Source organism: Pogoniulus pusillus, unplaced genomic scaffold, assembly GCF_015220805.1.
Source record: "Pogoniulus pusillus isolate bPogPus1 unplaced genomic scaffold, bPogPus1.pri scaffold_64_arrow_ctg1, whole genome shotgun sequence".
Lineage (NCBI taxonomy): Eukaryota > Metazoa > Chordata > Aves > Piciformes > Lybiidae > Pogoniulus > Pogoniulus pusillus.
In genome coordinates this window covers 246444-262552 of record NW_026974714.1, presented here as the reverse complement: position 1 = coordinate 262552, position 16109 = coordinate 246444, and the positions used below count along the sequence as shown (strand labels likewise).

Sequence of the window (16109 nt, the reverse complement as noted above, 5' to 3'; positions counted from 1 at the left end):
CCATGCCTGAACCGTGTCCTAGCCCTGTTTTAACCGTGCCCGAGCTGTGCCAAGTCATGCCAAGCTGTGCCGTCTCTGAGCTATGACTCAGTTATGTTTTAGCTACGGTTTACCCATGCCAAGCCGTGCCAACTCTGAGCCATCATTTAACCATGTTCTAGGCACGACTTAGCCATGCTGAGCTGTGCCATGCCTGAGCCGTGCCGGAGCCGCTCCTGAGCCGTGCCTGAGCCAAGCTCGAGTCGTGCCCGAGCCGTGCCCGAGCCATGCCAAGCTGTGCCGTCTCTGAGCCATGATTTAACCATGTTCTAGGCACGACTTAGCCATGCTGAGCTGTGCCATGCCCGAGCCGTGCCCGAGCCGTGTCCCTACCGGCCCCGTCCTGCGGTTGGGTAAAAAATGCGGCGGGTTTCGGGGCGGCGTCACCCGCGGGAGCTCCGCGGGGCACACGCACCCCACCCCCACACGCGTGCCCACTCGTGCCCACGGCCGCGCCAGGTGAGCTCGGAGCGGGTGGTGGTGGTGGTGGCGGTGGGTGGGAGGCTGCTGGGTGGTGGAGGCTGAGCTCACAGCCACTCCCTAGGCGTGTGCCCTGTGTGGCTGCGGGCACGCGTGGCACGGCAGGCGTGCCTGTGTGGCAGCGTGGAGCGGGGGAGCACCGCTCCACACGCCGGTGCGGGAGCGTGGGGCTGGCATCTTGCGCGGCCAGGCGCGAGCGTGGGCACTCCCTGGGCATGGCCACGGCTGGGGTCCCGCACACGGCCCCACGCGTGTGTGTGCGTGTCCCATGCTTCAGTTCCCTCAGGGGCGGGGAGAGGAGGAGGAGGAGGGGGAAGAAGAGGGGAGAGGGTGGAGCGGGGGGTGGGGGAGGGCCCCGCGGCAGGATCATGGAAAAAAGATTTTGGGTGGAAAATCCTCCCCCCCGTCCCCCCTCCCCCCCCTCCCCCCCCTCCCCCCTGCTCAATGGTTGCTTTGTTCGGGCTGGGGCCCTGCAGCCGCTCCCGCCCCCCCCGGGGGTGTGTCCCAACCTCCTCCGTGTCCTCCCCCACCTCCTTCAGCGTCGTGGCCAAACGCCCCACGAGTGTCGTCGTCCCTCGGGTCCCCTTTGTCACACTCCCTCCCCTCCCAAGGCCCCCGGGCTGGGGTTGGCACAGAAGGGGCTGGCAGAGGGGGCACAGGTGTGGAATGGGCATAAGGAGCTGGGCATGGACACTTGCCCCCTGCACCCATCAGTACCCACAGAGACCCACGGCTGGCACCCACCAGCTCCCACCAGCACCCACAGGGATCCACCCTTGACACCCACCACCAGCACCACCCAGCACTGGCACCCACAGCCACACATCCTTGGCACCCACTGTCCTTTACCCACCACCCAACACCACCAGGGACCCCCAGGGACCCACAACCCTGCACCCACTTCCAGCACCCACCACCCTGCACCCACCACCCTGTACTCACCTTCAGCACCCACATCACCCACCAGTGGCACCCACCAGCAGCATGCACCAGCACCTACCCCCAGCACCGACCAGCAGCACCCAGGACTGGCACAGACCTATGGTCTTGCACACCTGTGTGTGCCCTGGCACACTCCAGTAGCACTTGGCACACTCATGTGTTGTGTGTGCTTGGCACATTTGAGGGTAGCCTGGCACACTGCTGTGTGGCCTGGCACACTCGTGCGTGACCTTACACACTTGTGGGTAGCCTGGCACACGTGTGAGTGGGCTGGCACACTCGTGTGTGGCCTGGCACAGTGAGGAGCTGACTGGCACGCTCCTGAGTGGCCTGGCACATGTGTGTGTGCCCTGATGCACTCGGGAGTGGGCTGGCACATGTGTGGGTAGGCTGGCACACCTGTGATGGGGTTGGCACACTCGTGCCTGGTGTTGCACACAGTGACACACTTGGGGGTAGGCTGGCACACATGTGTCTGTGTGGGCTGGCACATGTGTCTGGCACTCTTGTGGGTGGGCTGGCACACATGTGGGTAGGCTGGCACGCTCAGGAGTGGGCTGGCACACGGGTATGGGCTGGCACACTCATGTCTGGGCTGGCACACTCACATGCAGTCTCACAGGCTTGTGTGTGCCCTGGCACAGGCCTCTGTGTGTGCCCTGGCACACGGCGGTGCCCTGCCCAGCTCAGCCCTGCTGCCGGTTGCCATTAGCCACTGACTGGGACCCTTCGGAGGGGGCAGGGGGATCCTGTTGGGGGCCACCAAGGACACGAGAGGGCATCCCTGGGTGCCCCCCCCCGCAGCCTCAGCATCTGTGGGGCACAGGGACATGAAGGTGGCACGGGGGTGGCACAATGAGGGGACGTGGGGGGACAGAGGTTAGCACAGAGGGTGGCATGAGGGGACATGGGGACACATGGGGGGACACAGGTGGCACAGAGAGTGGCATGAGGGGACAGGGACACATAGAAGGTGACACAGAGAGGACAGCCGTGGGGCACATGGAGGGGGGAGATGGAGGTGGCAGGGGACAGGGGGGACAGGCGAGGGGCCTGGGGGGACTGGGAAGCAGGGGGAAGGCGCTGGGGAGGTGACCTGGGGACAGGGCAGGGGACATCAGCGCTGGGGTGAGGGCGGCTGCGGGACAGGAAGGACTGGGACGGGGAAGGTGACTCAGGGACGGGGAGGGGACATCAGGGCAAGCCCCGCGGGGGACAGAGAGTGCCAGTGTATGCCACCCGGTGTGACACTGCCCGTGGCACCCTGAGCGTGGCACTGTCTGTGACTCTGTGTAGGTGACACTGTGTGCCCCCCTGCCTGTGCCCCAATGGGTGACACTGTGTGACACCCTGTGCGTGACACCCTGTGTGACACTGCCTGTGACTCTGTCTAGGTGACACTGAGTGACACTCCAGGTGGCACCATGTGTGTGACCCTGTCTGTGACCCCCTCTGTGCCACCCTGCGTGTGGCAGTGCTCGTGACCCTATGCAGATGGCACACTCTAGGTGACGTCCCCTGGGTGGCCCTGCCTGTGCCCCTCTGTGTGACCCCTAGGGCCCCCCCAGGTGCCCCCCGCCCCTGTGTGACCGTGTCTGTGGTCCTGTCTGTGCTCCCCTGTGTGACACTCAGGGACACCCTGGGTGTGCCCTGCCCGGGGCCCTGCCCGTGCCCCCCTGGCACTGCCTGTCCCCGCACCCCCTCCGCGTCACTGTCCCTCCGCGCCCCCTCCGCGTGGCCCCTCCAAGCCCCTCCCTTCCCCAAGCCGCCCCCGCCCCCTCCATAACCCCGCCCCCTCCCCCGCCCACTCCCCCTCCCTATCCCCGCCCCTTTCCCCGCCCCCTGCGCGTTGTCCCCGCCCCCTGGGCCGCCCCTCCCTCAGCGCCGTGGCCGCCACGGGCTCGGTTCCCGGCTCGGTGCCGGTGGCGGGGGCCGGTACCGCCGGCAGGGTCCCTGCCGCCGCCGCCATGTTCGGCTGCCTGGAGCCGCTGGCGGGGCCGCGGCGGCTGCACGACGTCACCAACCGCGGCGGCTGCGGGCTGCGCAGGGCGGGCTGCGGGCTGCGCTGGGGGGGCCGCCCCGGGAGGGGGCCCTGGGGAGCCACCGGCCGCCGTGAGTAGGGAACGGCACCGCGGGTGGGCACCGGGGGGAGGGCGTTTGGGGATCCGCTGTGAGCGGGGAACGGGATCAAGGAGGGGGCACCGAGGAGGGGGGTTGGGGAGCCGCCGTGAGCGGGGAACGGGACCGGGAGTGGCACCGGAGGGGGACCCGGGAGGGGCGTAGGGGGGCAGCCGTGACTGGGGATCGGAGCTGGAGAGGGGCACGGGGAGGGTCTGGGGAGGGCACCGAGCGGCGACAGGGCCAGGGGAGCGCTTAGGAGGGGCTGGGGGGGGACGCAACGGTGGCCGGGAGTGGGTCTGGGGAGAGTCATGAGTGGGGACCGCGACGGGCACCGAGGGGGGTCCCGGGAAGCAGTCGAGCGCCAGGAGTGGGGACCGGGACTGGGGGGGGGGCACTGGAGTGGGGTCTGGGGTGGTCCTGGGGAGAGCCCAGCGCTGAGGGCTGAGTGGGGTGTCCGGGACCGTGTGTCGGTCACAGCGAGCGTGGAACTGAGTGTGAGTGGGTGCGGGGGTCTGAGTGCGAATGTGAGTGGGGGAGGTGGGAGTGTGGCACTGAGTGTGAGTGGGCGTGCGCGACACCGCGTGAGTGTGACACCGCGAGTGGGGGTCTGAGTGTGAGTGGGTGTGCGAGTGTGGAGATGAGTGTGAGTGGATCTGAGTGTGAGAAGATGCGAAGGGTCCGAATGTGAGCATGAGTGGGTGGGGGGGGGTCTGCGTGTCAGTGGGTGTATGTGACTGGTTTTGAGTGTGAGTGGGTGTGGGTGTAAGTGTGAGTAGATATGGAAAGGGTCTGAGTGTGAGTGGGTGTGCGTGGAGGGTCTGAGCGTGTCCCGAGTGTCTGAAGTGTCCCCCGTGGGTGAGGGTGAGTGCGAACCGAGGGAGGGTGGGAAGGTGCCTGAGTGTGTGAGCGACGCCGTGAGTGCGCCACGAGCGTGAGTGTGCCCCCTGAGTGCCCCCCCCCGAGTGCCACCGTGTGCCTGTGAGTGCCCCGCGTGGGTGTGGGCACGCTGGGTGTGTGCTCGAGTGACGCAAGGAGGGTGTGTGGCTGCGAGGGGGGGAGGGGGTGTTGGAAAATACGAGAGGGGGGTGGGGGTGGGCCCAGCGAAGGGGGTGCGAGTGGGGAGGGGTCGGAGGGTCTGGGGAGCAGTTGGGGGGGGGAGTGAGTTTTGGACGCCCCCATCCCAGTGGCACTTGCTGCCAGCCCAGGAGCGAACTGGGGGGGGGCGAACTGGGGTCAGGCTGGTTTGGGGGGGGTGGCACAAGGGACGCGGTGCGGGGACGACAGGGACCAGTCCAGGGCAGGCTTGGACTGGACCGAACTGAAGCCTGGGGGGGGGCAGCAGTAGGTGCCCTGGCTCGGGGCGAGGGGGGAGGTCCCACTTTGGGTCACCCCCGCGGCCCCCTTTTGTTTTTGGGGGGGAGAAGCTTTCGACCCCAATTTGGGGGGTGTGTGGAAAACGACACACAGGGACCCAGACCCCCTCTGTGGAGCGGGGGGGGGGCAGAGTGTAGACCTGTAGACCCCTCCCCCTAACAACTGTGGGGACAAACATCTTGGAGTGCGGGGGGGGGGGGACGCGCGAAGGTACCCGGGGGGGGTGGGGGTTTTGGGGACTGTCCTGCCCCGCCCCCCCTCTATTTTCCCCGCAGGCAGGGCGGTGTCGTCCCCCCCCCCGGCATTTCCCCCCCAGCCTGCTGCCCCCCCCCCCGCTCCCCGCCAGACTGGTTCCAGTGCGGGGCTGCCGCACCCGCGCGGCGCTGCCAATGTGGCACTTAACCCCTGCGCGCCCGAGCGCCGCCGGCCCGGGGGTCCCCGGCCTGCCCCGGGGGGGTCCCCGGCCTGCCCCGGGGGGGTCCCGGCTTCAGCTGGCACCCCGGAACCGGCCTGGGGGAGACAGAAGCGACTTTCCCCCTCCCCTCCCCGCCAGATTAGGCTGCTCTGAAGCCAGGCGCAAAGACCCCCCCCCGCCCCCTCCTTGAAATAAAAGAGGGGATTTGGGGGGGCCTTAGAGTGTGCCCCCCCCCGCTTCCATAACCTGTGCCTCCCCCTCCAGCCCAGGCTGGCTCTGGGGTGCTGGGGGGGCATCGTGTTGCGTTATCTGTGGGGGAAGTTTGGACGTTGCTTTGGGGGGGGCGATGGAATGGAAGAAGGGGGGGGGCACACAGGATGCTGCGGACCCATGTGGGGTACAACCCCCCGCAGGGTACCCACAGCACTTGGGGGGCGGGAGGGGGGTGGCATCCCCCCCAAATCAAAGCTGCCCTTTAGTTTTGGGGGGGTGCAGGGGGCACAGCCCCCCCCGGTACACAGAAAGAGGAGGAGGGGGGCACAGGGTGTGGCCCCCTCCCAATTTCAGTTACACTTCAGTGGGGTAGGAAAAGGGGGGGGGGAAGGCTCTAGGGGGGGCAGGAAAAGGCTTTTTTGGGGGGGAGGGGAAAAGACTTTCTGAGGGGGGAGGAAAAGGCTTTTTTTTGGGGGGGGCTCCAAGTTCTTCATCTCCCTGTTTCGGCCCCCCCCATCCCGCCTGCCGTTGGTGCCCCCCCGGCGCCGAGCCCCAGCTGGAAGCGCTTTGCGCGGCCGCGGCCGGGCGGGGGCTGGGGCAGGAATTTCCTCAATTTCAGCGATTTTGGCTTTTTCTATAAAAACACCCAAAAAAAATAACCACACCCCCCCCCGCCCCCCCCGCCTCACCTCGACACCTCCCTCCCCACCCCCCCCCCCTCCGCCGCTGCCTGCCCAGAATTGAGGAGGAATAGGAGGGGGGAGAGGGGGAAGAAAAACTATCTGCCTGTGCCCCCCCCCCCCCGGGGAAGTGGTGCCCCCCCCCTCAGCAGCAATTGAGGGAGGGGCTGCGACCCTCCCCAAATAAAGGAGTGGGGATGTGCTCCCAAAACAAAGCAGTTGCACCCCCCCGAAACAAAGCTGTGGAAGCTGTGGGACCCCCCAAAATAAAGGGGCCTGGGGTCCCCCCCCCCCATTCCGATCCAGATTTGGGGGCTGGGGGGGCTGTGGGGATGTGGGAAGGAGGGGAGGGCTGGGAGGGGCGGTTTGGACCCCCCTGTCCCCCTCCCACCTCCCTCTGTCGACCTGCCCTGACCTCTGCGAAGTCCTGGGACCCCCCTGGCCCCTCCCACCCCAGCAGGGACCCTCAGGACCCTCTCTGCCCATGTCCCTTAGTGCCTCCCCCCCCCCCCCGGAGCCTGTGGGACCCTCGTGGCCCTCTCCCACCCCAACAGAGACCCCCAAGACCCCCTCCAAGCCCCTTCTGTCCCTCAGTGTGTCCCCCACAGGACCTTATGGGACCTTTGTGTCTCCCTCCCACCCTACTCAGTTTCCCCTGCCAGGAGCCTGTGGGACCCCCGCGTGTCCCCCCCCCATAGTCCAGTACGGACCCCCAAGACCCCCTGACCCTTAATGCACTCCCCCCCACACCAAGGACCCCACGGTACCCCCGCGTGTGTGTCCCCCACCACATGGGACCCTCCCCAAGGCCCCTCTCTGTCCCTTAGAGCCCCCCCCCAGAAGTCCCAGACCCCTCTGCCCCGCTCTGTGTCCCACATGGGACCCCCACATGTGTGTCCACCACATAGGACCCCCGACCCCCCCCCCCATGTCCCTTAGTGCCCCCCTCGTGCCACTCTCTCACCCTCTTCAGCCCCTCTGTGTGCCCCCTATAGGACCCCCAAGATCCCCCCGTGTCCCTTCGTGCCCACTCCCCCCCATGCCACTCCCAGCTCCTGTCCCTGTGTGTCCCCTCCCAGAAGCCCACGGGGCCCTCCTAGCCCATTCCTCCCCCAACGGACCCCCCCAGTATCCTGTTGTCAGCCCCCCCCATCCCATCCCACACAGTTTGGAGAGAGGCACCCCCCCCGTCCCCTCTGTACCCCCTGTCGCCCCTGTCCCCCCCGTCCCCCCTGTCCCCCCCCCACTCCCCCCATCCCCCCCTCCCCATCCCGGCCCCTGTGGGGCCGTATCCCACCCTTGAGCTCTATGCTGGGGGGGGGCGCGGAATGGGTTTGGGGAGCGTGGGGGAAATCAGAGGGTTCCTGAAGCCCTCCGCGCCCCCGCGCTGACCGCGCCCCCTCCGCAGCGGCGGAGCCGCAGGGGCGCAGCGCGGAGGAGATGCTGCCCAGCTCGCCCTCGCCGCCGCCGCCGCCCCGCGTCTACAAACCCTGCTTCGTCTGCAGCGACAAGTCCTCGGGGTACCACTACGGCGTCAGCTCCTGCGAGGGCTGCAAGGTGAGAGGGGCAGGGGCACCGAGGAGCAGCCCCCGGGGGGCTGGGGGCAATGGGAGCCCCCCCAGGGAACCGCGACTTGTCCTGCCGGCCCTGGAGCCGGCACTGGGGGGCGCTGGGGAGCCTTGGTGGGCACTGAGGTGATTCCCAGGTGCTGAGAAGCCTCCCTGGGACTGGGGGCTGCATGGGGGGAGTGGGGAGATCCCACTTGGGGGGCTGGGGGCACTGGGGAGCCCCCCCCGGGGAACTGGGACTTGTCCTGAGAACAGGGGAGCTGGCACTGGTGGGCACTGGCGAGTCTCTGTGGGCACTGGGGAGCTTTGTGGTGGGCACTGAGGTCACTCCTAGGCACTGGGCACCCTCCCTGGATAGCTGAGGACCCCCCTCGGGGGGCTGGGGGCACTGAGGAATCCCCCCAAGGCCACTGGGACTTGTCCTGCCAACCCTGAAGCTGGCACTGAGGCGTGCTGGGGAGTTCTGGTGGGCACCGAGGTGATTCCCAGCCACTGGGGGGCTGAGGACCCTGCCCCCTGGGGGGCTGGGGGCACTGGGGACAGTCTGTGAGGAACTGGGACTTGCCCTGGCAAGTCCAGGGCTGGCACCAGTGGGCACTGGGGAGTCTCTGTGGGCACTCCCGTGGGGGGAGTGGGAGACTCCCACCAGGCACTGGGGAGCTTTACTGGGGACACTGGGAGTGGGCAGCCCAGCTGGGGACACCGAGGAGCCCCCACTGAGCACTGGGACCCTAACTGGGGTTAGTGGGAAAGACCAGGTGGGGGCACTGGGGACACTGGGAGCGAGGAGCACCAACTGGGAACACTGAGGAGTCTGCACTGGGCACTGGGCAGGGCTGCTGGGGGACACTGGGGAGTCCCTTTGGGCACTGGGGAAGCCTTCCTGGGGGCGCTGGGGGGACTGGGAGTGAGCAGCCCCAAGTGGGGGTACCGAGGAGCTTCCCTTGGGCACTGGGCAGGGCTGCTGGGGGACACTGGGGAGTCTCTTTGGGCACTGGGGAAGCCTTCGTGAGGGCGCTGGGAGTGGGGAGCCTCAGCTGGGGACACCGAGGATGTCCCCATGGTCCCCGAGCAGCCCCCCTGGGGGAGTCACCTTTGGATCCCTGCTGTGCCCCAGGGGTCACCTTGCTGGGGCAGTCGCTGGGCAGGAGGCTCCCAGCTGGAGCTCCTGTGCTGCCCCCTGCGGTGACCCCAACCCTTCTACCACCCCCAAAGCCCCCTGCAGTGCCCCCCTAGCCCTTCTGCCACCCTCAAACCCCTCTGCAGTGCCACCCCCAAACCCCTCTGCAGTGCCCCCCCAGCCCTTCTACCACCCCCAAACCCCTCTGCAGTGCACCCCCGCCCTTCTGCCACCCCAAACCCCCCTGCAGCGCCACCCTCAAACCCCCCTGCAGTGCCCCCCCAGCCCTTCTACCACCCCCAAACCCCTCTGCAGTGCCCCCCCGCCCTTCTGCCACCCCAAACCTCCCTGCAGCGCCACCCTCAAACCCCCCTGCAGTGCCCCCCCAGCCCTTCTACCACCCCCAAACCCCTCTGCAGTGGCCCCCCCAGCCCTTCTGCCACCCCCAAACCCCTCTGCAGTGGCCCCCCCAGCCCTTCTGCCACCCCCAAACCCCTCTGCAGTGCCCCCCCAGCCCTTCTACCACCCCCAAACCCCTCTGCAGTGGCCCCCCCCAGCCCTTCTGCCACCCTCAAACCCCTCTGCAGTGCCCCCCCAGCCCTTCTGCCACCCTCAAACCCCCCTGCAGTGCCCCCCCAGCCTTTCTGCCACCCTCAACCCCCTGTGGTGCCCCTGCAGTGTTTTTACTATCCCCAAAATGCTGCCGTGGTCCCCTGCCCAGGACTTGTATCGCTTCCAAACCCTCTCTCCGGTGCCCCCGCGGGGCTTTAGCCCCCCCCCGAAGCCCCCTGCAGTGCCCCCCGGGCTCTGTGCACCCCCGAGCGCAGGTCGGTGCCCGCAGGGCTTCTTCCGGCGCAGCATCCAGAAGAACATGAGCTACAGCTGCCACCGCGACAGGAACTGCCACATCAACAAGGTCACTCGCAACCGCTGCCAGTTCTGCCGCCTGCAGAAGTGCTTCGAGGTTGGGATGTCCAAGGAAGGTGAGCAGCGCCCGCGGCGGGGACCGGGCACGGCCTGGCACCGGGGACGCCCCCACCCCTGCCACCCCTCCCAGCCGGCACCGCCCAGCTGCGGCTGGCTCCAGCTCGGCTCGGGGGGGTTGGCCTTGGGGATGTCCCTTTGGGATTGGGGTGTTCCTTTAGGGTGTCACTTAGGGGTTGGGAGGTCCCTTTGGGGTTGTCTCTTTGGGATGTCCCTTTGGGGTTGGAGTTGTCCCTTTGGCATGTCCCTTAGGGGCTGGGATGTCTCTTTTGGATGTATGTCCCTTTGGGGTGTAGAGATCCCTCTGAGATGGCCCTTAGGGGCTGGGATGTCCCTTTGGGGTTGTCCCTTTGCCGTTGGAGTTGTCCCTCTGAGATGCCCCTTAGGGGCTGGGATGTCCCTTAAGGGTTGTGTCTGTCCCGTTGGGGTTGAATTGCCCCTTTGGGGTGTCCCTCGAAGGTGGATTTGGAGGCTGGGGACACACAGGTGCAGTCGGTGCCCCCCCAGGGCAGGCTTTGGGTGGTGACCCCCACCTCAAGGTGGTTGGGTGGTCCTTGGCATCTCCTCCAGCCACACTGCCTTCTGTGTGCCCCCTGAGCCTGACCAGAATGGGCACCCACAGGAGTTATGGCCTGGGGGCAGGGTTGGGGACACAAGGGACAGGTTGGTGGCTCCCTGCATGGTGGGATTGGGGGGGGTTGACTCCCCCACCTCAAGGCTTTTGGGCACCCCCAAGCCCCTCTGTGGTGCCCCTCAGCACTTTGGGTGGGACCTGGGGGGCTACTCCCCCACCTCAAGGTTATTTGGGCATCCATTGGTATCTCCTCCACCCTCCCTGCCCTCTGTGCCCCCCGAGCCTGGCCAAAGTGCCACACGCAGAGGAGATGCGGCCTGGGGGTGTGTGTTTGGGACACCTTCGCGCCCCTCCCCCAAACCCGCCCATCCCCCCACCGCCCCCAGCCGTCCGCAACGACAGGAACAAGAAGAAGAAGGAGGTGAAGGAGGAGGAGGTGGTGGAGAGCTACGAGCTGAGCCCCGAGCTGCAGGAGCTGGTGCAGAAGGTCAGCAGAGCTCACCAGGAGACCTTCCCCTCGCTGTGCCAGCTGGGCAAATACACCACGGTAAGGGGCACGGGGGGCTCTGGGGGGCAAGGCCGAAGGTGCCAGCTCCTCTCTCCGGCTGCTGTCGCTAAGTGCCCAGGGCCTGCCGCCCCCTGCCCTCCCCCCGCAGAACTCCAGCGCGGACCACAGAGTGCAGCTGGACCTGGGCCTGTGGGACAAGTTCAGCGAATTGGCCACCAAATGCATCATCAAGATCGTGGAGTTCGCCAAGCGCCTGCCAGGCTTCACCGCGCTCAGCATCGCCGACCAGATCACGCTGCTCAAGGCTGCCTGCCTCGACATCCTGGTGAGGGAGCCGCCCGCACCCTGCTGCCCCTCGGCGGCTGCTCCGAACGCGTCGTGCTGGGGGCGTCCCGAGCACGGCCAGAATGGGGCACATGGAAGAGATGTGGCCTGGGGAAGGGGGGTGGGGGCACAGGGTACAGGTGGTGGCACTCCCGGAGTGAAGTGGGGATGGGATTTGGGTGGTGTCCCTTGGCATCTCCTCCACCATCTGTGTGCAGCTCCTGCTCCTGCACCCCTGCCCTGGCCAGAACAGGGCACACGGAGGAGATGTGACCCGGGGAGGGGGCTGGGGACACCGACGGGGGCTGGCGACCCCCAGGGCATGGTGTCGGCGCCCCCCGCAGATGCTGCGGATCTGCACCCGCTACACGCCCGAGCAGGACACGATGACCTTCTCAGACGGGCTGACGCTGAACCGCACCCAGATGCACAACGCAGGCTTCGGGCCCCTCACCGACCTGGTGTTCGCCTTCGCCGGGCAGCTGCTGCCGTTGCAGATGGACGACACCGAGACAGGGCTGCTGAGCGCCATCTGCCTCATCTGCGCCGGTGGGCACCCCGCGGGCACGGCCCGGGCCGGCAGGAGCCGAGCGGGGGCAGGACAGGCGGGAAGGGGTGGGGAGGTGGAGACGATCCGGGGCGGGAGGGGGTGGGGAGAGGGGGACCTGGGGACACCCAAGCAAGAGGAGGGGGTGGGGAGGCAGAGAAGCTCCAAGGCAGGAGGTAATGGGGAGATGGAGAAGCTCTAGGCCTGGAGGACATGGGGAGAGTGGGACCTGGAGACCTCCAGGTCACAGGAGGGGGTGGGGAGGTGGAGCCCCCTGGGCCAGGAGGCAGTGAGAGATGCAGAGCTGGGGACCTCCAGGTGAGGAGGACATGGGGAAGGGGAGACCCTGGGTCCTCCAAGCCAGGAGGTAATGGGGACATGGGGACAGACATGAGACATGGGACATGGGGACATGGGACATGGAGCCCTCATCTCCAGAAGCCAGCAGGGACCCCGAGAAGCTCCTTGGGGTCGCTGTGCTCCACTGCTGCCCATGGCCCCAGTGCCAGGAGCAGAGGTGCCCTGAGCCACTCTGGTGACCCCTGGGCAGCCCTGGTGACCCCTGGGCAGCTCTGGTGACCCCTGGGCAGCCCTGGCGACCCCTGGGCAGCCCTGGTGACCCTGCGTGTCCTCGCGGCAGACCGGCAGGACCTGGAGGAGCCGGAGAAGGTGGAGCAGCTGCAGGAGCCGCTGCTGGAGGCGCTGAAGGTGTACGCGCGGCGGCGCCGGCCCCGGCAGCCACACATGTTCCCACGCATGCTGATGAAGATCACAGACCTGAGGGGCATCAGCACCAAAGGTGAGGGGCAGGGGCACCCCCGGGACACCCCCAGAGGCACCTCTGGGTCCCCAGGGACACCCTTGGGACACCCCAGGGTCACCCCCAAGGCTCAGAGACCTCAACTTGGAGTGCTCAGAGGGGGCTGAGCTTGGTTGGAAGCTCAGCAAGGAGGGGATGGAGCAAGGGGAAGCTGCAGGGGGCATGCTGGGATGGGCTGGGAAGAAGAGGGAAAGTGGTGGGAAGCTCGGGAAGCTCCTAAGGGGGAGGTTGGGCTGGGGAGGGGTGGGAAGCTCTTGGGAAGCTCTTAGGAGCGAGGCTGGGATGCGCTGGGAGCAGTGGGAATGTTGGAGGTGCTCAGAGGCTTGGAGCCTGCAGCAGTTGAAGCTCACCCTGGCGGGGCTCAGGCTCGCAGAGGGAGGGCTAAGTACGGGGGGGCTGCGGAGGAGATCCCCAACTGAGGGGGGGCCGTGGGGGCATCCCCACGCTGCGGGGTGCCCGTGGGGGTTCCCCAGTGCCGGGGGTGCCGCGGGGTGCCCCACTGAGCCGGGCGTGGCAGGCGCGGAGCGGGCGCTGACGCTGAAGATGGAGATCCCGGGCCCGATGCCGCCTCTGATCCGCGAGATGCTGGAGAACCCTGAGATGTTCCAGGAGGAGGACGAGGAAGGGGGGGGGCAGCTCCCCCTCGATGACCCCCCCGCGGCCCAGGACAGCCCCCCCGGACCGCCCCCCCTCCTCCCCGTGACCTCCCGTCCCTCCTCCAGCCTGCACCGGGGCTGAGGTCGGTGGGGGTGGGGGTGCGGGGGGGCAGCGGTGGCCTCGCAGCAGCCTCCTCCCTCCCCACCCCCTCCAAATTCACAGCGCTGCCTTCTGCCCCACCCCCAGGTCACTCCGGGGGGGCCTCTCCCAGCCTCCCCCCTTTTTGTTTTTTCTGGGGGGGCTTCAGAAAGCAGACCCCAGAGCAGCTATTGCCTTAACATGGGGGAGGGGAGGGGCTCGGGGGCCCCCCCTAAAGACCTCAGCTTTATGCCAAAAATGCTCTCCCCCCTCCCCCCCGCACTAATTCTGCTCCCCCACAACTTTATATGGGGGAGAACCAAAAGGGAGGACAAGGGACAGGAATTGCCTCCCCCCCCCCATATTAATGCCTGACACCCCCGGGGCGCCCCCCTCCTTTGCCTCCACTCACTGGGGGGGGGGGAAGGCATCCAGGACCTTATTTATTAGAGGGAGGATTCTGGGGGAGGCTCCTACAATGTCCTTTTCTCTCCCCCCCTTTGGTTGCTTCTGAGGTGCAACAGGACTCCCCTCCCCTCCCTTCACGTTTTGGGGCTGGGGGGGGCTTTTTATTTACTGATTTGTTTTATATGTGGGGGGTGGGGGGTGGGGGCTGCTTTTTACTTTATGATGTTAGTGGGGTCAGGAAGGGGCCCCGGGGGGGGGGGGGGGGCAAAATATTCCCCTCCCAGCACAAAACATTCTAAAGACCAAAGATGGGGGGGGGAATGGTGGGCACAGAAAGGCCCCCCCTCTAAATTCTTACATCCTCCCCCCTGCCCAGTAATACTGAGGGGGGGTCCCAAGCCATAGTCTGAGTGACCCAAATGCTATTTGGGGGGGCACTATTTGGTCTTCCCCCCACCCCCCCCAACCCGTCACGGGGCAGCTTTTTCAGGGGGGGCTCTGCACACTCCAGTCTGCTCCCAGGACCAAACTGCCCCCCCCAAACAAAAGTCTGTTACCCCCAGCCTGGCTGGGCCGGGGGGGGGCTCTGTGTCCCCCCCCCATTTTAATTTGCCAACCCCCATCACCTCCATATGGGGGTGCACAACCCTGGGGGGTCTCTGTTACACTACAGGGGGGTGTCCCCCGGGGCAGCACTTTCACCGTTATTTATTCCTGAGCGTTTACATCCCTGGGGGGGAGGGAAGAGGTAAACATCCTCCTGCCCCTCCCCCTCCAACCCTCGCTGTTTCCAACCCCTCCCCGCCAATGTACCTGCGCTACCCCCCCGCCATGTTTACAACCCCCCCGGACCCCTCTCCCCCTCCCCCAGCCCCTCTCGCCGTGGGGGGGGCCGCGGAGTTTTCTATTTTTGCAAAATAAAGTGATGGAAATTTTGAGTTTGTTTTTTTTTGGGGGGGTCTTGGTGCGGTCCGGGGGGAGGGGACACACTTTGGGCCATAAGGGACCCCCCCCCCGCAGCCCCCTCCTGGCCCAAGCACCTCCAAGCCCCACTCTGCCCGCCCAATAACGGCACTGGGACCCCCCCCTCCCCGGGGCGCTTCTGTCACCCATCCCAGCGCCCTGCCCTCGCCCCCACGGAGCTGTCGCTGCCTCCCGTCCCCCGCGCTCGGCACTTCGCTGGGCTGGCAGCAGCGGGCGAGGGCCCTGAGGTGGCTCAGCCAGGAGAGAAGAGGCTGACGGAGACCTCATCGCTGCCTGCACCGCCCTGCGGGGATGCTGGAGCTAGCTCGGGGCCTGCCTCTGCTCCCGGGGAGCGAGGAAATGGCTTCGAGCTGCGCCGGGGGGAGGTTTAGGTTGGCGATTCGGAACGATGCCCGCACCGGGAGTGGGCACCGTGAGGGGGCACCGGCGCCGGCGCAGGCTGCCCAGGGAGGCGGAGCCTCAGACACAGACCTCGTGGCGTGGGCGTGGCGCCTGTGGGTGCGGCGTCATTGCGCCACTTCCGCCCTTCCTGCCGGGCGGGAGCCAGGTGCCGCCCAAAGCAAAGATGGCGCCGGAGGTTGGGCATCATTGCGTCATATCCGCACTTCCGCCGGGCGGGAGCCAGGTGCCGCCCAAAGCAAAGATGGCGCCCGTGGGCGCGGCGTCACTGCGCCACTTCCGCCCTTCCTGCCAGGCTCCCAGCGCCGCTCTGCGGAGCCCAGCGGCGAGCGGGGCTGGCCCTGCGCGCCCCGGCGCCGCCGCGGGAGGCTGCAGCCGCAGGTGCCGCAGGCGGGAGGCGCCGTCGGGAGCCGCCGTGGCCGGCCAGAGCCCCGCTCCGGGCGGCCCCTCAGCTGCCCTGCTGCGGCTCCGGGGCGAGAAGCAGCCAGCGGAGGTGCCCGGAGCGCCGCCATGTGCTGCAGCGCTGCCCCAGCAGCACCGAGGCGTTTGGCTTGGAGATGCCCTTGGAGAGCATCGAGTGCAAGCCTTGTGCAGCTGTGCCAAGTGTGTGAGGCCAGGCTGCATGTGGCTGTGAGCAGCCTGATCTAGTGTGAGGGGTCCCTGCCCGTGGCAGGGCGGTCGGCACTGGGTGACCCTTGGGGTCCCTTCCAGCCCTGACACTTCGGTGGGTCCACGGTTCTCAAAGCTTCTCTTGCTGCCTCTCCTACCTGTTAGTGTACTCTGGCTGCAACCTTCTCTGCAGAGGTGTGCAGACTGGGCTGTGCTAAAGCTCTAAGCTGCAAGGACAGCTTTTCTGTGGCCCTGGTTAGCAGAA

The 16109-nt window shown here is 67.2% G+C and overlaps 1 protein-coding gene across 2 annotated transcripts; it reads left to right on the top strand.

Annotated features, from left to right (window-relative positions):
• The first annotated feature begins 3336 nt into the window (after nucleotides 1-3336).
• RARG (retinoic acid receptor gamma) lies at nucleotides 3337-14047 on the top strand. 2 transcript variants are annotated; one of them, XM_064141712.1, is made up of 8 exons: nucleotides 3337-3573; nucleotides 7673-7821; nucleotides 9794-9935; nucleotides 10897-11057; nucleotides 11167-11343; nucleotides 11687-11891; nucleotides 12530-12688; nucleotides 13227-14047. In XM_064141712.1, the coding sequence occupies exons 1-8, from the start codon at nucleotides 3429-3431 to the stop codon at nucleotides 13445-13447; spliced, it is 1359 nt and encodes a 452-aa protein (XP_063997782.1). In that variant the 5' UTR covers nucleotides 3337-3428; the 3' UTR covers nucleotides 13448-14047. The 2 variants fall into 2 exon arrangements, with proteins under 2 accessions (XP_063997782.1, XP_063997783.1); XM_064141713.1 differs by lacking the exon at nucleotides 3337-3573 and adding an exon at nucleotides 3581-3596.
• Nucleotides 14048-16109: the final 2062 nt, after the last annotated feature.

What these genes read in the sequence shown, in the direction of transcription:
- RARG (XM_064141712.1), top strand. Translation starts at nt 3,429, where the DNA reads ATGTTCGGCTGCCTGGAGCCGCTGGCGGGGCCGCGGCGGCTGCACGAC. An exon ending in AGCTGGGCAAATACACCACG is followed by an intron (nt 11,058 to 11,166) that starts GTAAGGGGCACG and finishes CTCCCCCCGCAG; the next exon opens with AACTCCAGCGCGGACCACAG. An exon ending in CATCTGCCTCATCTGCGCCG is followed by an intron (nt 11,892 to 12,529) that starts GTGGGCACCCCG and finishes TCCTCGCGGCAG; the next exon opens with ACCGGCAGGACCTGGAGGAG.